Source organism: Orbicella franksi, chromosome 10, assembly GCF_964199315.1.
Source record: "Orbicella franksi chromosome 10, jaOrbFran1.1, whole genome shotgun sequence".
Classification (NCBI taxonomy): Eukaryota; Metazoa; Cnidaria; class Anthozoa; order Scleractinia; family Merulinidae; genus Orbicella; species Orbicella franksi.
Window position 1 is genome coordinate 22,333,918 of NC_138154.1, and position 21,061 is coordinate 22,354,978.

Here is a 21,061-nt window from a genome sequence, read left to right on the forward strand (position 1 = left end):
TAGTAGCGTAGCCAATTAAAATGCAGGATTTGCAGTAGTCCACTGGTTGGGTGATACCGAAATACTATAGTTACGGCCTTATAGCCTTGTAGTTACTCTACCTTTGGGGCAGTAATTGACTGTATTTTTGAACTGCACAGCATGCGACCTCCTTCCTGACGGTGGACCGTGTGAAGCTTACATGCCGAGGTACTTTTACAACACCACATCCAAACAGTGCGAAGAATTCATTTATGGAGGATGTCGAGGGAACGATAATCGTTTTGGCAGCATTGACGACTGCGAGAAAGAGTGCAAAGGTTGGAATTGCCATTGCTTTTCTAAACATCATCATCATCTTCACTGACGAAGAGACGGACTGAAGGACGGACAGACTGATTAGACTGACGGACGGACTGTCTGATTGGACTGACTGACTGACTGACTGACTGACTGACTGACTGACTAGCTAATTGATTAACTGTGAAAGTTTCCGTACAATGTCATATTTAAGATCTTAATTGACGGAAGGATAGGCTAGTAATTGGGTTAATTGATTGTCTGATTGACTGATTGATTGATTACAGTTAAACCTCTATTAAGCGGACACCCTCGGGACCTTCCCAAGTGTCCGCTTTAGAGAGGGCGTCCATTTAATAAAGGTTTATAACAATTGCACAATGTTTGTTAACAATTAACATTCAACGGTTTCTCTTTACTGAAATAAAGTTCCAGGTTGTTAACGAAGCTATCCAGAGTTCAAGTTCATCAGCTTTCATTACCAACTTTAATTTGTTTGTAATAATGCCCTCTCCATACAGCAACGATAATACGGGTACATTTAATCAGCTATTTCAAGGACGTAATCCAATGCCTCATAGTTCAGTCCGGTGTCCGCTTAATAGAGGTTTTTAACAATAGAAATTAGCCAAATACAATTTATTTTAGTGTCCGCGTCCGCTTAATAGAGGTGTCCGCTGAATAGGGGCTCGTTATAAAGGGAAGTATAACACGTTAATTTCGGGACCTGGCTAAGTGTCCGCTTAATAGGTGTCCGGGTAAGGTGGCTGAACACAGTTTTTGATACCTGTGTTTCATTAACCTTTTTCTCTAAAGCCCTTGATCCCTCGGTCGCCAAAAATGGCAGGAAGCAAGTTAACAACACAAACTTTGCTTTTTTGATAGTTAAGGTGACGTATGTGCCGTTGCCATGGCAACATGAATAAATGTAAACAGGCCTTTTAAATCAGTTTTGTTCATTTGTAGAAAATCTAGTCATTAGATTTTCTTTATAATTTGCATGCAATAAGCTTGTAACGATTCTCACAAGTTAACACCATGTTACTAATATTTTAACAGGGAGATCTTTAATTATCCCTTGTTGAAGGTTCACTGGAATATCTAGAATTCCCTTTGTTAAAGTTCAGTTATTTTCAATACTCTAGTTACTTATTTCCTAGAATATTTTCGTGCCAAATTTCTTGAAATTCTGTTGAGTGGTTCTCGAGAAATAGGCGTATTTCTGAGAGTGCAATTTTTCATTCAATCGCAATTTTTTTTTTACTTACTACGCATGCGCTGCATTTAACTGGGTTCTTTCGGTAACAAAGAAAAAGCTGAGAATTGCTGGGTTCTTTGCATCGTTACCTTTTCTAACATATATTTGTGATTAAAGACTAAAGCCATCAATACACTGCGTTCAATTATAGAGAAAAATAGCACAGATAGTGCGGTTGTTGAGTAAATAAAATGATCGCTCTATTGACGGCATGTTTGTGTTTTGTACTCCTTGTGCGCACGCTGAATTGCATCAGCAAAAGCGCGCGCGAAAACTGTGTTTGGCCACCTTAATTGGGGGTCCGCTTAATAGGGGTTTCACTGTAATTGTCTGACTGACTGACTGACTGACTGATTGACCGACTGACTGACTGACTGACTGACTGACTGTTTGATCGATTGATTGATTGACTGACTGACTGACTGACTGACTTTTCGATGTCCTTTCTAGCCGAGACCCCTAGTTCAGACGATCCCTGCCAGCTAGTCAAGTGCGACTTCCATGGAGTTTGTCGAGCGGCTGATAATGGTGATGCTGTGTGTGAATGCAACATGGCATGCCCATTCATCGATGATCCTGTTTGTGGATCGGATGGAAAGAATTACTCCAATGAATGTGTGTTGAAGTCACAAGCCTGCCTTACTAAGACTGACATCGACGTTGTTGGTGGTCCTGCTAAGTGTGGTAAGTTAGCGTTCACTTTCTCATAGGCGAGGCGAATTGCGGTTTACCCTATGATCTGAGAAAGTGATCTTTGTCAGTATGTTTGAGCAACTACAAAGAAAGCCTTACCAATAGCCCTTAAGCTTAACGTAACGTAACAAGGATTTACTCATCTGCTGGTCGTAAGTCTCCTTTTTTGGAAGGGATTTGGTCATTAACTTTTGCGTCTGAAACATTATAGTTGCATCTGAAAATATGCACGTTATGTGATCAAAATCTCAAGAGGCTGCGAGCATATTTAGTAAGTATGAAAGATGCTGTGAAGTATGGGAGGCTAAATCGGGAGATGAGATTCTGTCCTGTAAGAGCTTCATCATCGGTTTGAATTGAGATTATTATTGGACTCTCTCTCTCTCAGAGGGAGATTTCTAATTGTAATTTCCCCACATGGCCATGTTATTATTGCTTTTCTTACTTATCTTCTTTCTTTTCCTCAGCGTCGCATAGACTGAAATGCATGTCTTGTCCAGCACGCTCAAACCTCTTTGCTCGCTACTGTGGAAGTGATTTTGGTAAGTCTAGGATCGTCGGTCAATTTCGAAATATCACCAGAAAGAAAAGTCACGTTTCGAATAGATATGTGTAAACCAATTTTTGTTTAGTGCGAGAGTAAGATGTCAACCATATTTGGCTCTTATTACCATCATAATCGTGTCGAAACACCTAGCGAACGCTCGATATCTTGTTATAGGAAATAAGACTTGCGTTTATCAACGTATTTTAATATACTTGGTGGGACTAAAATTGTCGGAATTTTGGGTTCAAAATGATAGCATTATTTTTTTCATGTGCCGCTGTTTTTAGAGATCCTTGCAATAACAGTACATGAAATTTACACGAAATTGAACAAACGCGAATTTTTTTAATATTATCTGGTTTTAAGGAGCGTGTATTTTCATTCTAACACGTTTTCTGACACTTCTGTTTTTCCAGTTATCGAAGGCACAATAGTGACGTTTGACAGCAGTGAAGACATGGATTCCTCAAGCGTAATGGTGCTAGTGTCGGGTGTGTTCAAAGGATCGGATTCAATACAAAACAAAATTATCAAGATCAACTTTGTTGAAAACTTGAACAGGTAAGATACATAAGGAAGACTGTCATTTCGGGTCTCATTTGTCAAAAGCCTAATGCTCTATTCCGTAGCACGAAGGGACTGATAGTATTATACGAAATAATTGTAAGTATTATTACTACTTAACTGCTTCCCAGGCTAAAGTTGCTAGTTCATCGCATGCTAATACTCCCAGCCGATTATCCATTTGGGTGAATAATTTTTCGATTTACCCTCCTTGCTCCCAGGGTTTTCCTTCGGGTGGGTTCTCCAGTTTTTCGCCCTGTCTCAAAAACCAGCATTTCTTAATTCCAGTTTGATTGGGAATCCGAAGGCCACAGCGTTGATTTGAGTTATTTCTATTTTTTCCAAGAACTGGTATGAATATTTTTCAGGTTTGACTGATACGTGTAAGATTGACATCTGCAAATCTCCCAACGTGTATTTTACTGTATATTCGTCACGTCACCCCAAGGGTATGGAAGTAACGGAGACCCGCCCCACCCTACCTCACCTCGATGAAACGAATTTATTTACAATGGGTTTTCCAAACCTTTTCCATTTTTTCAGTTGCGTCTGCAAAGAGCTGAAACTGAGAAAGACTGTTGTCATCGCTGGTTCCGTGACAGATGAAGGTGAATATCTCCTCGACGAATCCAGTTATGTGCGTCACGCAAGCGAGCACTTGCTGAAGAAAGTTCAAGAACGTACGAAACGTGACAAATGCGGCAGGATCAGGAAACAACCTTGAACACCGCCATGATACATCTCAACAGAAACAAGGATAGAGACTTTGAAAAAAAAATACAAAAATCAACATGGACACGACCTTACTTAGAGATATGTACTAGAAACCCGAAAGACATTTGTGGTGAATTTTTTAATATTAATTTTTGCGTGATTCAAGAGCTAAAACTAGTTTTTTTGCCAAAGCCAAGCGATTTTGTTACATAGCTAGTAAAGGAAAAGGTATGTAGAACTCTATGAACTTAACTTTTTTAACTAACAAATATTAACTAAACATCAAACGTACGAAGTATGAAATATAAATATATTTTTTTAGTAAACTAGTTTTTTGACTCGGAATATTTTTTTAGCTAGCAGCTGTGACATTTGCATGTAAAATAATAGTTCTTAATGTGGTAAACTAAAGTATGGAATTAAATAATAAATCTTGAAATGCCTACAAAATGTCAAACGTGCATATGACGGGAATAAAGAATTAAATGTATGACTGAGCTTGCATTTCTAACTTGCGACCAACTTGGCTTGGCCAAGTTGTTCTGCGAAAAATTCTGTATGTTTGCTCTCATTCCTTGGAGTGATCAAGGTTGAGACAGGTGTTGTTTGCCGAAGGCAGACCAGCATTCAAATTTCCCGCGACATTACTTTAGGATGGTAAATTGTTCGTTAAGAAAAGTGCATCATGCACTTTTCTACATTTCGTAGCCGTCCTCTGCAAATCGACTACGTTAAGTGACCAGTTTCCACTAACAGGAGAAGTTTGTTTAGAGAAGGTGAACCACTTCGGCTAATTTTTCTTATTTCTATCGATTTGGAACTGAACGCATTCAGAGTATATTTAGGAGAGGCAAGTTAATTGATCTAATTCTAAATTTTAATATTAAACCAGTCATTCCCTTAGGAGAGGGGCCCTCCCTTATAAGAGCTAAACCAGTGTGTACTGCGCCAAAGGGAATAGTTTCGCTGTTTGTTTGTTTTTTAGCTGTGTTGATCTGAAATATGACACGTCTATTACAAGCAATTCTGGTTGGTTGAGGTCATTTATTAGCGGCACACCTTCACTGCAATTAGTATGGAATCTTGTTTGATAATTTGTTTATTAATTGATCGGGCGTTCGTCAGTGAAGGACATGTTTGCTCAAGAAAAAAAAAAGCTGTTGCCTAACTCGGCAATCCGCTTGAGAAGAATTGAGGTTCAGGAAAGTGGGCTGTTTAATTAAGCAGGCTAAGTTTCTAGAAAGTGAGTTGAACCCTCCGCTCCCACGGTGAACCATAAGAAACAGTAGCGCTCAACTAGTTGTAACAGTTACCTCAAGAGATAGTCAGGACTTTCTGATTCCACGCGCGTGTATGGTGCGCGTTTCGAGCTCGCACGCGCGTGTTCAACATTATCGGTTTCCAGCTTTCGAACTGTTCAGTATTTCAAAAACGTCAGTCAACTATAAAAACGGTTTGAAACCCTTTCTGAAATACACATTTGCCGGCACTAGTTAAAAAGATGGCTTACGCGGAGGCCGCTTCACTGTTTGGCTGTTAATAATGTATAACGCAAACAAAACTTGCCATGATATTTAAACAACCACATGCCACCACTGGCAGGTTTCTAGTGTTGTGATTGGACAACGAAAAGCAGTCGCTGGCAATGAATTTGTCTTTTAACCGGCTGTTTAATTCCTGATCTGAGAAGGCCATCGATTGACTTTGTGGCACTTCCACCAAGATGGACGCCGTAAAGACCTTCATATTTTTGGCGGTGTACTTGCAGGGAAGTCAGTGCACAGAAAGGAAGAAGTCGTTTAGGTCATGCCAGGATGGTAAGGGGTCATTTTACGACTTTTCTATCGACGACATCCACGGCTTGAAAGTCCCGGACACGTTTCACAAGAATCACGTCGCTTTAGTTATAAACGTGGCGACGTACTGAGGTTTAACCATGCAATACAAACAATTGAATGAATTACTACAAAAGTACAGCTCCAAGAAGAACAGTAACTGCGACTTGAAAGTCCTGGCTTTTCCTTGTAATCAGTTTGGCCTTCAAGAGCCAGGAGAGAATGCGTACGAGATAATAAATGGACTGAGATGGGTTCGGCCCGGGCACAACTTTACGTTAGATCCTAATTTAAAATTGATGGAGAAAATTGATGTAAATGGGAAAAAAGAAAGTAAAGTGTACGCATTTCTCAAGGTAAGTCAGCGTTGACTGTGATTATTTTGGAGAAAGATCATAAACAACATTGTGTAAGAAATAAATAATTGATTAAGTACACAAATTTCTAAAGGTGATTCCGACAAGTTCAAGTGAGTAAATAAATACATGTGGCTGTGTTGCGATAATATTTCATCTATATTAGCTTCATATATGCACGTGCAAAAAAAATCAAGTTTCTTTAAGTGGTTACTAGCGTTGATTAAGAGAAAGGCAATTGTCTATAAGTACACGACAAAATGAAGACAGAAAAAACATTTTAATAGGGGAACTAATGATAGCGCAGAAGATCGACAGCGCTCAAAAAGTTTATTGGACAGTGCATTTTATTATGCTTACAGTGCTAATATCAAGTTTTGAGTGATCTTTTGCACTAAATACCATCTCACGATCGACAACACTCAAAAGGTTTACTGGACAGTGCATTTCATTATGCGTACAGTGCTAAATACCTTCACACATAGAGCAGTTTTCAATTAAGTGTCGTAAAACCAAAGTAATCACTCTAGCCAATCAGAAACAACACGGAAAATCCAGTGAACCAATCAAAACTTGAAGAAAATTGTATGTAGCTGACGCAAAGCTCGCGGGTGCGAACGACTAACGAATGGTTTTGGTTTTACTTCTGATAGGATAAAAAACCTGGCGCAAATCTACTAGCCAATTACGTGGCGTAGTTAGTGCAAAACCAATAACTTTTCGACACTCAAATGAAAACCGCTCTAAATAAATTAAATGCATCTTTTTTTCAACTTATTTTGAGTTCATGTTTTACAGCGCAGATGCCCAGTTCCAGATAACTTGATCGACGATGTGGAAAAGATCAACTGGTCTCCTGTGAAAAATGACGACATAACATGGAACTTTGAGAAGTTCCTACTTGACCACAAAGGGCAGCCATATCGACGATACACTCCCACGGTCGAACCCAAAGAAATGACTGAAGATATCGAAAAACTGATTCAAAAATGCGAAAAAGAAACTATGGCCTAAGTTGAACTGTCGTCATGTGCTTGAGAATAATGATGCTCTGTTGAGCTATTCTTAAAGACAAGAAAAATATATGGAAATATCTTATTCCGTTCATGTCTCGAACGAATGAAGAGCAGATCAGAAACTGTTAGTTACAGATGGTTTTGCTTTGAAGCGAGATCTCGGCCAAGTTTTGTGGTCTTTAATTCATTCAGCCGCATGTAGGGTCGAGCCTCACAAAGTCGTGACTGTAATGGGAATAAAGAACAAATTAAAATAATAATAATAATAACTGAGGAAAACAAATTTTGAGAGTTTCTTGGATTTTAGTACCATTATTTTAGTACTGAATTTTTGCAGATTTCAGGGGTAGAGGGGTTCGAGTCGTGGGGACTAAGTGTGATGGTTTAACTGTTGTTTTGGGGAGTGGAATGGAGGTGGTTGTTTTGGTAGGAAGGGAGATTCCTTAGGGTTGCATCCTGAAAAATAGAAAGATAGACCAATTCAGATTTAAATCCTAAGTCGGTTCTGAGGTTTTGGAGAATAAAACATGCAAATTGAAAAGAGAGAATTATAAGGAATATTAAATGTAGAAATCACATACTCACTTTGGAGGGTGGTTGGTTGCATCTTTGATATGCCTTAATGTGACTGCGCGATGCAGTTATGAGTTCATGTGCCAAGACTTTTGTGATCGCGCGATGCGGTTCCAGTCAAGACCCACATTTCACCGTTACTCGAGTCTCCAGTAGCTCAGTGGCTAGAGCGTCCGGCTAGATCACGGAGGGTCGTGGGTTCAAATACCATCTGGAACTCGGATTTTTCCTTTCCGAGTTGATGTCATTTCTACTTTAATTATCGACCTCACTTCTTTTGTTTTATGTCCCTTATTTCGACGCCAATTTGGAAATTTAATACATTGAAATTGGCCCCTTATTTAACGTAATAATTTACTTACTGATGTAGTATAATAATAAAGGAAAGTAAACCAAGCTCGGAATAGAGCTGCCTTATCGATATTTCACAAATACCTGCCTTGGCAGGTTGTCTGGAGCTGTGGAAGCGAGTAACGTTAATGGACTCAGGAAACTAAATACACTTTTTGTTAAGAATATAACACAAACAGCAGTGATAAACATTGTATTGCAACGCATTTTAATACAGAACTTGACGTTTCGTATGCTAGTCAACATACATTTTCAAAAGTGACTGTTACGAATTGACTGATTTTGTTCAGAAAACTGTTTTCGTGACCTTTTGAACCGTCACGCGTCAAAGTCACGCGATTAAGAATAGTTCCCAGCCTTCTCGTCTTCCCTCTGTTCGTTCGATTTCCTGTTCGATCCATTTGTCGAGGACTCGAAGTACAGCATGAACACCGCAGTACAGCTTTGGGATGGTCAACTATCCGTCATTACTACTCCTATCCCTCATGTTTCAGCACCAAATGAGGTCCTCGTTAAGGTAGCTTTTTCTGGAGTATGTGGGACTGATCTCCATATCCTGGCTGGAGAGTTCCCGTCTGCGAAATGCGTCATCTTGGGTCATGAGTTCGCTGGAGTCGTGAGCGAGGTTGGCGGCGAGGTAAAGGGAATTTCTGCCGGAGATCGGTAAGAACTAGTTCCTGTTTTCTTTTGCCTCAAATTTCGTACTATGATAATAAATATGTTTCGCAAAACAGAAGAGAAATATTCCTTTCATCCGCAATTCAAATTCGTTCGTGAATATAAGAGGGTAAGCAAGATTTCAAGATACTTCCGTGAACGTTAACCTCACAGTTTGAAGAGATTGCGATCGATTAAGTTAGAAGGACTTTTGTTGCTCAGAAATTCGAATTACGAAGCCAAATAGATCAATGTCGCGAGATAAATAATTGAAAAGTGTATAATTTCTACAGCAGCACAATCTTATGTTTTTCTTTCCTTTAGTAATAGGAAAACATCTGCGTTAGAAAACCAAATCAACATTTAGTGTTTAGTTTTATTTCGTCGTGATTTGGTCGTTTTGATTTGACTGAAATTTTTTCCCTTTTTTCTAATTAAAGGTAATTTTTGTTTGAAATATAAATGGTTTGAGGCCACAGAATGCGGAAACTAAATTTAGTGCTTTGTGTATAAACTATGAAGATGCCCATGCCCGAAAGCTCATCAATATTCTCTCACGCACCTAACAGGTGTCTGGAAAGGCAGCCGTGTGCCATCGGTTGATTTCTTGGTTTGCCTTGTTTGCAAGGCGTAAATAATGTAAAATCTCCATCATTCACTGCACTATTCCACCCCCTCCCCCCCTTCCCCTCTGCAACTAGGTATGTAGGGCGGTATCTAGTAACAGGCAAACAGAGGCACTTGCATCAGTCAATTTTTTTTTCATTTTTTTGCTTATAGTCATCATAAACACACAGAAGACCTAGGAAGAGGATTTAACCATGGACCTTGGCCCAGTCATAACTTTTTCATGGTCATTGCCCAGTCATAGTTTACTTTCAGCTATGACCCTGGGGTAGTAGCCTCCAATGCAGACGTTCTTTTGGCTCATCAAGCAATCCTCCTCCTCCTAGGAAAGTGCGTGTGATGAGCTGAAAGAATGTCTCAATAGGTCAGGCCTGCCACTGAGTAGTCTGTGTTACAGTAGCCCTTCCCAAAAGAAAAAAACAGGGAGAACAGTGGTGAGATTTCGTTAATAATCGTTTCACTTGCATAAATTATGTGTCTATTCAACAAGTTAAAACATTGTACATTTCATTAAACAGCAAACGACTGATCAGGTCATTCTCTATACTTTCCACAAAAAAGTATGTGGTTTTAAACTTGACTTTTGACGGTAACACACAGATGCTCTCTCTGAGTTTTTCTTATTTTAACCACTGGGATGTATGCTGAGCATTTTTGAATGGGGCTTTGCCACTTGGATCCTGAAACCCTTACCCTAACTGTCAGACCAATGCTCACTCTGTATTTTGCAGTATTATACCTTTTCTGCTCTCTTTTAGAAATTATACCTTTTCTGTGAACAAATAGAACCTTATCAAACCTTGCAGTAATAGTAAGTACTATACTAATAAGTAAAGTAAAGTAAATCTTGAAAATGTTCTTTGTGTATCTGTTTCAGTGTGGTCATCAACCCAAACACTAATTGTGGGAGATGCTCATTTTGCCAGAAGGGACAGCCACACTTCTGTAAAACTGGTGGAATACGTTCAACTGTTGGCATTTGGCGCAATGGAGGATGGTCTCAATATTGCCGTGTTCTTGCAGAAACCGTCTATTCTGTTCCACCCCAGATCACCCTACGTCAAGCTGCTCTGATTGAGCCATATTCTTGTATTACTCATGGCTTTGATCTCCTAATGCCCCTTGCAACATCTTCCAATGTCCTTATTTGTGGTTCAGGAATTATTGGACTGTTGTGGGCCTCTTTACTCCACTTTCATGGATACAGAAAAGTGACCATCAGTGAGGTTGCTGAACGACGGAGAAGCCTTGCGAGTGGCTTAGACACTGGCTATCAAGTCCTTCATCCTGAGGTTCTGGTGAACAATGCAAAAGAGGCAAACTTGGCTGGTGATGCAAGCTGGGGCTTTGACGCTGTTGTGGATTGCACTGGTGCACCAGCAGCAATTGAGCAAGCCATAAAATGGTTGCGGTGTGGAGGAAAGATGCTTGTTTTCGGGTGCTGTCCAAAAAAGTCGTCAATCAAAATTGACCCTCATGAAGTCTATGCCAAGGAATTGAAAATTATTGGATCACACATCAATCCTTTTACCTTTCCTCAAGCTATTCAGCTAGTAAAGGATATGGCGGAAAAGTATTTGAATTACGACACGTTAGGGATTGCTGTATTTGATTTGCCCAGATACCAGTCAGCTCTTGATGCCCTCTCTAGAGCTGAAATTTCCAAAGCTGTATTTGAGCTGTGATAAATCAGCATGGAAATGTTTCTTAAGTAACTATGCCTGGATCACTTAAGGTAGCAGCCCTCCCCTGCTAAAGGTAGCCACTGTCCAAAGGTGCCACATTTCAAAGGAAAGTAGGGATAGAATAAGGCTGAGTAGGACTGAATGTTACTTTTTGATGTTTTACATTTAAGTCGAAGGAACCAAACTTCCATCAACTAATCTCTGATTCTGTGACATATCCTGATATTTTCTCAACCATCAGCAGTACGTAGTTGGGTAAATTACCTCCAGTAGGATGAATTGGTAACAACAACAACAAAAGATTTGATTCACACCACAGGCACAAAACGAAATTAAGTACTTGTAGAGGAAGTGTGAAGCTTGAATGAAATTTGTAGGGGGGGGGGGGTTGGGTGGTTTGAAACCAAAAAAATTCTTCTCTAGCGGGAATATGCATATGGAACAAAACATCAACTAACAAAACTAGGGACAAATTCAGGTGATGATAGATGACCATGTTGTGAAATCATCCTTAATAATCTTGGCATTGCACTAATTTTATAGGGTGGAGGCAGTGAGAAGACAGTAGAGTCTTTAAAGGCTTGTATTCTGAACAATCATGAGTTAAAAAGATGAGTTATGTAGTTTTTATTCACAAATGTGCTCCCAACAGAGAATGTTACTCCCATGTGAAAAGGTCGGGAATGCTTTTCAGAAGTTAGAAAGGGAGACCAATCCAGGCATGGCTCAAGTTTTATTTGACCTCTAAAGGATACTACTCTGAACAGAAAGAGAGCAGATTTTTATTATTTCTTTACGGGCAACTGTTAAAGATGACTTGATGGCAAAAAATAGTTGCTGTGGCATTTCATCCTGAACACCTTAAGTGAGACCAAAACCTTTGATTTACATCCCTGAGCGAGATGATGAGCATCCCCGACCTATTCACATGGGAGTCCCCGCCACTGGAAATGTGTATGAGAAGGAAAATAAAATTTAGTTATAGTTTTGCTTTTTGAAGTTAAGTATACGTAAAATTCTGTTGGCCAATAATGAATGTTTGAGATTAAAAGTGGTGACTTTTCATGGGTCAAGCACCCCCTCCTCTCCCCTGCCTCCGCAGGGTTGGAGCAAGCTGAGCATGTTGAGGGGAGGAAGCTCTCAAAAGGGAGCACTTTGACTTCTTCCCCAGAATACAGTCAGCGTGCTTCAGTTGCCAATTTTTTAGCCTTCAAACAAACAAAAAAAGCCTGGACTAAATTCTTGCTCTAATGCACCTGAAGTTTATTTCATGTGATCTGCTCTGAGGTACTACGAGTGAGCAGTAAAAGGGGAGCGGAAATTTCACGACACAAAATCCTTTTGAACACTATTTTGCTGTGCTATTGTTTTCAAGGTAAAATCTGATCTCATTTCATTTCTTTTCTAAGTTTGAATGATATTCTCCTTGTTTCCCTACTCCCCCATCGTCGTTACCTTACTGATGATCCCCCACTACCACCCGGTAAGTAAAAATATCTCGCCCCAGTTTCCAACGTTCCATGCATGCAGTTTACACACTGTCGTGCAGGGACGAAGGTTTGGTGCTTGTTATTTTCCAATTTTTTGCGTGTTACTCGACACCGAACCATGAATAACGCGCTACAGTTATGGGATGGACATCTGTCTGTGATAACCCGACCAGTGCCTCACGTTCAGGCCTCTCTGGACGTTGTTGTGAAAATCACTTATTCGGCGGTATGTGGGACGGATCTGAAGATTCTCGAAGGAAAGTTTCCTTGTGAAAAATCTGTTATAATGGGCCACGAGTTCGTCGGTATTGTCAAAGAAGCGGGAGCTGACGTGAAGCATGTGTCTGTTGGCGATCGGTGAGTTTTTTTGTCGAATGCACGGACACCTTTTGGTTTAATACTTCCTACTTTACAGGTAGTATACACGGCAGGTATGGGCAGCTTCTAAGATAGATTTTAATATGTAGCGTCACAACGACGCCCTGATTTAAGCTTACAATTAGCTTAAGCTTAACCTTATCTTGGTAAATTTCCAAGCTTATCGTCTAAAGTTGCTGTATTAGCTCGTAGACTCGGATGTACATGCATAGGAATTGAGCGTTGATATTTGAAAGTGTTCTTGTATTGTACGTAGTCAGGTTCTTTGCGGTCCCGAATATATTTAAGCTTAAGATATTGTCAAACATTTTGTGAAGGCAAATAGACTGTTCAGTCATTAGGCATTTCTTCTTCTTTTTGCTAAGAAATAATTGGATCGATTGTAAAGCTCTTCTGAAGTAACGTTTGATTTTTAAAATTCGATGCTACTGTACTCCCCCCCCCCCCCCTCTACCTCAAGCCTGACTGGATTTCTTGCACCCCCTCCCCTACATCACAAATCCACGAGAACTTAATGAAACCTTGATCAACTCTGCTGAAGAATTCTTCTCGCCTCCTCCACTGCTCTTGTTTTCTGTTTGTTACAAACTCATAAATATGTGTACTTTTGGGTTCATGCAAGGTCTCTTGAAGAAGGCGTTGGGTACCAAAAAATTTGTGTTGGTCCTGATCAATATAACAATGAGGGTGGGGATGGGGGGCGTAGTAAAACTGATAATAAAAAATAATAAATGGCCTTTATTTACTCTCAGTCAGTGCTTAAGGAGAGCCAAGCAATTAAATTTCAGAAGCAAATATTTCATAGTGAGGTTATAAACACCAACTAACTGGCAGAAGGCAAACCAGCTGGCTATTTACAAACTGTGCCGAGGAGTTGAACTCAGATCTACCGTGAAACAACACCATTTAGTTGACAGAGTGAAACTTGAACTCACCTCCTCTGACCTGGACCTCCTGATTGGAAGTTCAACGGACTAACCACTCAGCCATGCTGCCGGGCTACTTCCTTTTGTGATGAGGTTTATAAAATAGCCTAAAATGCTTGTGGGCATCATTTCCTCCTTTTAAATGATACTACGATTATCAGTTGAGTAAGGCGGGACGAAAGTTTGGTCACCAAGTTTTAACATAAAAATCTTGTCGTTGTCACAAGCAACTGGCTCTGTATCCATTGGTAACTTGTCGGCCTTTGACGTCATTGGCAGCAAAGCGCGCGAAATTGTAGGCGACGCGACAGGCGACCAACGGCCGTTGATATTGTTACCAATGGAAATGAGGTAAGTTGCCCGTGACAACACCATAATTTTAAGGCCAAAACTTCTTAACCAAACTTCCCTCGTGCCTTACTCAACTTATAATCGTAGTAAATAGTCAGGGCCAGTACACACGTGATGATCATTCTTCCAAGCAACTGGTAGCACCATCTTCAGTATGCTGTATATAGTGGCATAGAAAACTACACAAATGATTTGGTCAGAATTGACACTTGCACGTGCTTTTATGTCAAACAATAGCAGGCTGGCTGAAGTGGCCATATTAGTTAGCAATTCTATGAACCAATAATGTACATGCCTGTACATGTGTGCACAAGTTAAAAGTTATGGACTGATCAGTCTGACCAGGTTAAGATCAACAAAATGTATGATGTATCAAAATCAACATACATTTTGATGTATCAAAATTTACATACTGGTACCCATCATACAAACTGACATATTTATTACCATTCTGAATAGACCAGCCATAAAGTTGGACAGTCAACATGGCCTCAGGCAGTAGCTTCATACATTTTGGCACAAGATTAGTTGTTTTTCTCATTTAAGTTAATATTGATATTCCTTTTTGACAGTGTTGTCGTTAACCCCAACACCAGCTGTGGAATGTGTGATAACTGTACCAAAGGAGTGCCACATTTCTGCAAATTTGAAGGTGTGAAAGGCACTATTGGTATCAGGCGTAATGGAGGATGGGCACAGTATTGCCGTCTGCCAGCCAAGAATGTTGTTCCTTTACCCCATCAGCTGTCATTTGAACTTGGCTTGTTACTGGAACCAATGTCATGTGTTGTACATGGCTGGAATCTTTTACAGCCGATCTCTCCTGATTCAGAGATCTTAATTTGTGGAGCTGGAAGCATGGGTCTTCTGTTCATGTGTTTGTTACACTTCAGGGGTTACAGAGAAGTTGTTGTGACTGAGCTGTTAAAAGGTCGTCAGAAAATTGCACAGAAGCTTGACTTTGGTTTTCAAGTAGTACATCCTGAAATTTTAGTTTCGGAAGCTAGAAATGCAAAGCATGATGGTGATGAAGACTGGGGTTTTGACATTGTTATCGACTGCTCTGGGGATCCAAAGACCCTTGAACAAGGGGTTCAGTGGTTACGTCAAGGAGGAAAATTTCTTCTGTTTGGAATTTCACCTGCAGGATCCGAAGCAAAAATTGATCCACATGAAGTTTATGCCAAGGAACTGAAGATCATAGCATCCAGGATTAATCCTTTTACCTTCTCGTCATCTATGCAGATAATACAGGATATGGGAGAACAGTACTTGAGTTTTGGGAGGTTAGGTATGCGCACTTTTCAACTCCAGGAATTTACAGCAGCTTTAGAAGTCCAACGTAGTGGAGAAATTTCAAAAGCTGTCTTTGAAAATTAAGTGTTGGTGAAATGAGTTTTCCAATTTACTTCAGCAGGAGTTCAATGCAAACCATAGTGCAATATGTATCTCACTCTCTTTCTCATCAAATCATTTTAAGTTAAAACTGTAATATTCAGTAGTTCATCTACTTCTAAACATCAGGTCTGGGTTGTTTGAAAGGTGGATGATGCTATCCACCAGACAAATCACTATCCAGTGGATTGCATGGTTTGCTTTGTTAACACTTGGTAACACTGGATAGCAATTTATCTGGTGGGCAGCGTTATTCAGTCTTCAAACAACAGGGGCCAGTATGGTGTCAGTGTAGCAGCAGAATTCTCAGTGTAGCTTTTCTGTCCCCCTCTCCTAGATTATTAAAAACGAAAACTGAGAATGGAACAGTGTTATCACGTTTTCAAATTTATCAGAAGCCTTACGACTAACATATCACAGGGAATGAAGAGGATTAGTGAGTGTAATTAAAATGTAACATATACAGCTGTATTCTTTCTGAAAGGCAATCAGCCAAGGCTTTCCCAGTAGAATTAGTTCATGCTTTGAGCTGTCCATATATTGGGTTATAATGCTCTTAGTAGCATGAAAAGCACTCAAGAAGCTAGAGTTGCTCTAGGCATAAACTCTTATGCTCCTCTTGTCTCCAAACTCTCCTATGCATAACTGGATGAAGCTACACTAAACATGAACCAATTCTTAAATCATATTCAGGGATGTTGCTAAAGAAAGAAAAACACACAAAAAAAGAAATACTGGCTGGCTTTTTAACAAGCTGAGCCAGCTTTTTTCACCTTGACACCTTGAAAGTTACTCAAAGTCTTTGTTTTGTAGTCAAACTTCCTCAGCCCATGATGAGCTCTCTTCAGTTAAAATGAGCAGCAATAGGTTCTCAGCTACATCCCTGTATATTACTACATTAATAATGAAAATAGTAACAAAACAGAAAATATTGCTTTGTATATTTTTATTTGTCTGCAAGTTCAGAGTACACTGCTCTAGGTTTTATCTAAGAAATTAAAATATATATATACAGGACTTTCAACATAGTTGTGATAAATTAAAAAATTGGCAAAGGTCAACAATATCATATTGTACAATAACATCATAAGGCTTAAATAACAAAAGGTGCTTAATATTGTACATTATTGAGAAAATACCATGTACACCCATTAAAGAAAGCTTGCTGGATTTTGCAAAAAAACAAAAAACAAAAAACGACATGGAACTGCATTACCTCCCATACTTGTATTAGTCAAACACTTCAGTCTGAAATCATTATTTTTAAAATGTGGTTACTTAGAAAAGTTAATAAATATTCCAGTATATGTGATCATAAATGTTTCTTCATGTATTATTGATGAATGGATCTATTTCACCAATATCACCTTACAAAATTCAAGAGACTGGAAGAAGCAGGAGGCACACAGGCACTCAAATACATTGCAAGTGCATTCTCGACAGATTCTTCCACTGTGACTTTGTGTACAATAGGAAGAGATACATCCTATGATAAATAAATTATATTCTGTTTTAAGCAAAAATGTTTTCAACTGCCCTGATAAATTGCTAAGTTTATTTACAAACTCTATAAACTCACAGCCAGTTGAATTCTATTATGGTAAAACATGAAGTATCACTTTGAAGTCAACCAACACACCTATAAACAAAGGTGGTAAAGTTGATAAAAATGATAATACGGTCCAGTACTTTTTTACACAATGTCATAAAAATTCTTTGAACTGCTAGAGCTTTCATCCCACAGTTTAAAACTGTATGGTGTTATATAATGTAATATTTAACTTCCTCCTCAGTACTTGGTTATTTGCAAATGATGCATTTACAAGAAAGCAAAAAAAAACTATATAATATAAATATATAATTATTTACATGAATAGCTCTTGAGTATTTTGTTGTCCACAAAATAAGTCTACATATAATGCTCTATAAAATGGATAAAATTGTTAAAAATGTCCTATCTAATGCTATGTAAGGTGGAAATACTTTACTAGCTATGTGGTGGTACAATTGGTGCATTCTCACTGACTGTGGAAAGCGTTGAAACTGTTGAATTGGGACGAGAGTTAGTCGAGGATAAAGCACTGGGAACTCTTGTGATCTTCACTTCTATTGGAGAAAAAAAAAAAAAGAAATGAGAATATTGGAAACTGTAAGCCACAATGAAATAAAATTTTGAAAATATTACAAGTGATAGTTATAAGCCGTGAGATACAGTGAGGTCTCTTGATGCCCTAATTGTTGTGAAGTAAATTAGAAGTGCCTAAGTGTTTGCCTTTATCAGCAGAAAAATGCAGATTTTCTAGTCATAACTGGCAATGAAGGCAATGACAAAAATTACAAAATAATGTACGTGTATCAGCACAAATTCTCACAGCCAACTTCAAAAGGGACAGAAATTCATGCGTGCGATCTTACTTCTTTTATGGTTTCGTCTCTGCTTCCGATACACCAGCAGGCACAACACCCCACCAACAGCAATCCCAACCAGTAATATTATGAGACATATTGCCACAAACACTCCTTTGTTTATGCGAAGTTCATTGTCTGATAACTTATCTGCAAAGAAACATACAGACAAAACTCAGTTAGTAGTACTCATCATGTCGAATTTTTCGCACATTTTTATTGGTTCTTACAATCAATTGAAGGGCAGATTCATAGATGATGTCAATACAGGGCTCGACACTACCTATTCAACTTACTAGCCTAGTGGCTAGTGATAACTCAGATGTTACTAGCCAAAACCTTTTTTTACTAGCCAAGCATTGTGGTTGGCTACCTTATTACATGAAATTTTCCTGACACGTTTATTTCGCGACTTGGGGGTGCACATATTTCGTGACACTTAAATTTGGTGATTTTGCAAAAAAATTTGTATTTTGAATCACTTCAACTTCGCGTGTTTGAGTAATGCAAAATTTATTTCCTTGGCAATGTTACTTAAACATCTCTTTGAATTTAGTAAACTGACTCTATCAAAAGTAACAAAAACACAATGGCGGTATTATATGTCAACAGTGACATAATGTGTTATGTTCCCAATACTTATTCGTGTCACTTTAATTTTGCGATTTTTTGTTAAATTGCAAAATTGCAAAATTAACGTGTCGCGAAAATTTCAGGTAGGTCCAATAACAACAGAATTACTAGCAAGACTTGAAAGCACAACACAAGTGACTCTCTTTGATACATAATGTTGTAGTTCCAGTTACCGAAAAGGCTTTCAAGACTCTGTTTTTCTCTGAGACTTCCTTAGAAAAATATCGAGACCCCCAAGAGCATTGATGTGTGCTTTCAGAAAATGCTGTCTTGTTTGTCAAATGTTTCTTTTAACAAAAGTAACATGTTCAGTTCCCCGTTTACGTACCACCCAGCGAAAAGTAGACAAACTTAAATTTACATACGTGTACATGCTGAACAGCACACGCCCGGTACCATGATATGTCCACAATGAAATTCTGACTTTGTTTCCGAGAAAAGTGTAAATTTTGTGTTTCTCTTCCTTGAAGGAGACAGAAACTAGTTCAGCCAATTTCATTTTGTTGACTAGCCAAAGTGGCTAGTGGAAATCAACAACCTACCAGCCAAAACTAAATTTCTTCTAGTCTGTGGCTAGTTGGCTACCATTAGTGTTGACCCGTGTCAATAACATTTTTTTGTGTTTTATTATAAGTTATAAATTAAACAAATAAATTCCATGATGCTGTGCATCTGTTTAGTAATTGATCACAGAAGATGTCAAAATGTGGTAAGAACATCAGTGACACATGGCTATCACCTCGTGTGCCACTTTTCTGTTCTTGCCACATTTTGACGTCATCTGTGATCAATTACTGCACAGATACACGGCAATTTGTTTAACTGATTGGTTGTGCATAATACACATGTGAAACACCTGATCGAGTACTGTATATTATTTTGGATTTAATAGTTATTTATTTTTGATATATGTTTGAATAACATCTCGGCACATACCGGTACCTCCAGTTCTGCCATCTTTTGAAGGTAATCCTGTTTTTTGGGGGAAAAATTAAAATAATTTAAATTATGTTTCATGGCTAAGTAAATAAAAATATATAAATACAGTAAACTCAAAACCTGTAAAATGCTAAATGTCCACTACATGTAGATCCTGCAATCAGTTTGACAGCTTTGACAGCTAGTTCTGGTTTGTTTAGACATATTTTTCATACACCTACTTTGTATTTTGATACAGTTTGTTTTGCAAGTCAGGGTTAACAAATCAATACACTCATTACCTGGTTCTGTTGCTGTTTCACTGTTAGTAGTGGAACCTGAATAATAGAAAAACAACAGAGACCTAGCTTAGGCATTGATCATTCAGTGCTGTACTTAATTGAATGAAGCTGCAACAAATTAACAAACTGAACAAAACACTTGACACATGTACTAAATTTATGTTAGTATTCTTTGATATAAATTCATTGACTAATTTGATAAGTTTGAACTTTGCCCTTATTTATCTACCCAGATATCTACCTCTGCTACTAAATGAAAGTGGACTGGACTAGTTCTTATTCATCTTATTCAATTGACAGAACTACCTCTACTACTATACATGTACATGTATATTGTTTCATCTACAGATATATCAACATGTTGACTTCAAATAGAACATGTACAAACTGGAGAATATATGTCAAGACATATGTTACAAGTACAGAATTTGTGATTTATTTTATTAAAATAATAATTTAAAAATAATTAAATTATGTTTAATCAAAGAAAAACAATTAGAATATTAGCATAATATATCTTTTATAAGCAACTATAAAAAAGAAAAATGAAAGAAACTGATCCATTAAGACAGTGGAAGACTGAGACATTACAGTAAATTGTGGTTAATAATTTTTTTAAATGACTTGCAATCCGTGACCTCACAAACTGTATTAATTTATATAATTCAACCACATTTACACAACAAATACAGCCTGCATGCACACGGCTACATTGTACTTACATGGTAAAGTTTGAGAAGATTTTACTGTACACAATCTTCTGTCTGGACCAACGCAGGGTAATCCTCCATTTGCTGGAGTAGGACTGTTACAGTGCCGAGTTTGATGGCCATCAAGGCATTCACTCCAATCACACCAACCACCATGAAAGACTGTAAACCAAATATAAACAGATGAAAGTATGTTACTTTAAATTGCTTTGGAGATATGAACTAGAATTATAATAACATAAACTTCCATGATGCTCAGGGCAATTAGTGGCTCGACAGACACACTGCTGAGAAGAATAACCTAGTTTTCACACATGTTCAACAAATATTAATATGAAAGTAATTGCTAGTCCTACTGGCTATATCGTTATCAGAATGTTATTTAGAATTAAGATGT

At 38.5% G+C, this 21,061-nt stretch overlaps 4 protein-coding genes and 1 pseudogene across 6 annotated transcripts in view; 4 read left to right on the top strand and 1 right to left on the bottom strand.

Moving 5' to 3' along the window:
- LOC145500190 (uncharacterized) overlaps nucleotides 1–4,545 on the top strand; it is a 53,617-nt gene extending 49,072 nt beyond the window's left edge. For both annotated transcript variants that reach the window (XM_081479698.1, XM_081479699.1), the window contains exons 44-48: nucleotides 141–299; nucleotides 1,988–2,221; nucleotides 2,698–2,772; nucleotides 3,194–3,338; nucleotides 3,885–4,545. In XM_081479698.1, coding sequence (XP_081335824.1) covers nucleotides 141–299; nucleotides 1,988–2,221; nucleotides 2,698–2,772; nucleotides 3,194–3,338; nucleotides 3,885–4,065 — 794 coding nt within the window. In that variant the 3' untranslated portion in view covers nucleotides 4,066–4,545. The remainder of the gene's footprint in view (nucleotides 1–140; nucleotides 300–1,987; nucleotides 2,222–2,697; nucleotides 2,773–3,193; nucleotides 3,339–3,884) is intronic.
- A 1,214-nt stretch (nucleotides 4,546–5,759) lies between these two features.
- LOC145500221 (glutathione peroxidase 2-like) lies at nucleotides 5,760–7,859 on the top strand (annotated as a pseudogene). The gene is made up of 2 exons (XR_014051026.1): nucleotides 5,760–6,246; nucleotides 7,045–7,859. The product of XR_014051026.1 is annotated as a glutathione peroxidase 2-like (transcript).
- A 477-nt stretch (nucleotides 7,860–8,336) lies between these two features.
- On the top strand, nucleotides 8,337–12,149 carry LOC145499498 (uncharacterized). Its single transcript, XM_081479014.1, has 2 exons — nucleotides 8,337–8,849; nucleotides 10,348–12,149. The coding sequence occupies exons 1-2, from the start codon at nucleotides 8,611–8,613 to the stop codon at nucleotides 11,153–11,155; spliced, it is 1,047 nt and encodes a 348-aa protein (XP_081335140.1). The 5' UTR covers nucleotides 8,337–8,610; the 3' UTR covers nucleotides 11,156–12,149.
- A 94-nt stretch (nucleotides 12,150–12,243) lies between these two features.
- Nucleotides 12,244–16,410, top strand: LOC145499497 (uncharacterized). The gene is made up of 2 exons (XM_081479013.1): nucleotides 12,244–13,002; nucleotides 14,873–16,410. The coding sequence occupies exons 1-2, from the start codon at nucleotides 12,680–12,682 to the stop codon at nucleotides 15,678–15,680; spliced, it is 1,131 nt and encodes a 376-aa protein (XP_081335139.1). The 5' UTR covers nucleotides 12,244–12,679; the 3' UTR covers nucleotides 15,681–16,410.
- Nucleotides 16,411–16,613: 203 nt separating this feature from the next.
- LOC145499499 (uncharacterized) overlaps nucleotides 16,614–21,061 on the bottom strand; it is a 6,248-nt gene continuing 1,800 nt past the window's right edge. The window contains exons 4-8 of the mRNA XM_081479015.1: nucleotides 20,677–20,826; nucleotides 19,955–19,990; nucleotides 19,671–19,706; nucleotides 18,111–18,251; nucleotides 16,614–17,801 (exon numbers count right to left, since the gene is read on the bottom strand). Of these exons, the coding sequence (XP_081335141.1) occupies nucleotides 17,683–17,801; nucleotides 18,111–18,251; nucleotides 19,671–19,706; nucleotides 19,955–19,990; nucleotides 20,677–20,826 (482 nt within the window). The 3' untranslated portion in view covers nucleotides 16,614–17,682. The remainder of the gene's footprint in view (nucleotides 17,802–18,110; nucleotides 18,252–19,670; nucleotides 19,707–19,954; nucleotides 19,991–20,676; nucleotides 20,827–21,061) is intronic.

Excerpts from the sequence above, each read along its gene's own strand:
- LOC145499498 (XM_081479014.1), top strand. The coding sequence starts at position 8,611 with ATGAACACCGCAGTACAGCTTTGGGATGGTCAACTATCCGTCATTACT. Across the intron at positions 8,850-10,347 it reads GGAATTTCTGCCGGAGATCG|TGTGGTCATCAACCCAAACA; the intron begins GTAAGAACTAGT and ends TATCTGTTTCAG.
- LOC145499497 (XM_081479013.1), top strand. The coding sequence starts at position 12,680 with ATGCAGTTTACACACTGTCGTGCAGGGACGAAGGTTTGGTGCTTGTTA. Across the intron at positions 13,003-14,872 it reads CATGTGTCTGTTGGCGATCG|TGTTGTCGTTAACCCCAACA; the intron begins GTGAGTTTTTTT and ends CCTTTTTGACAG.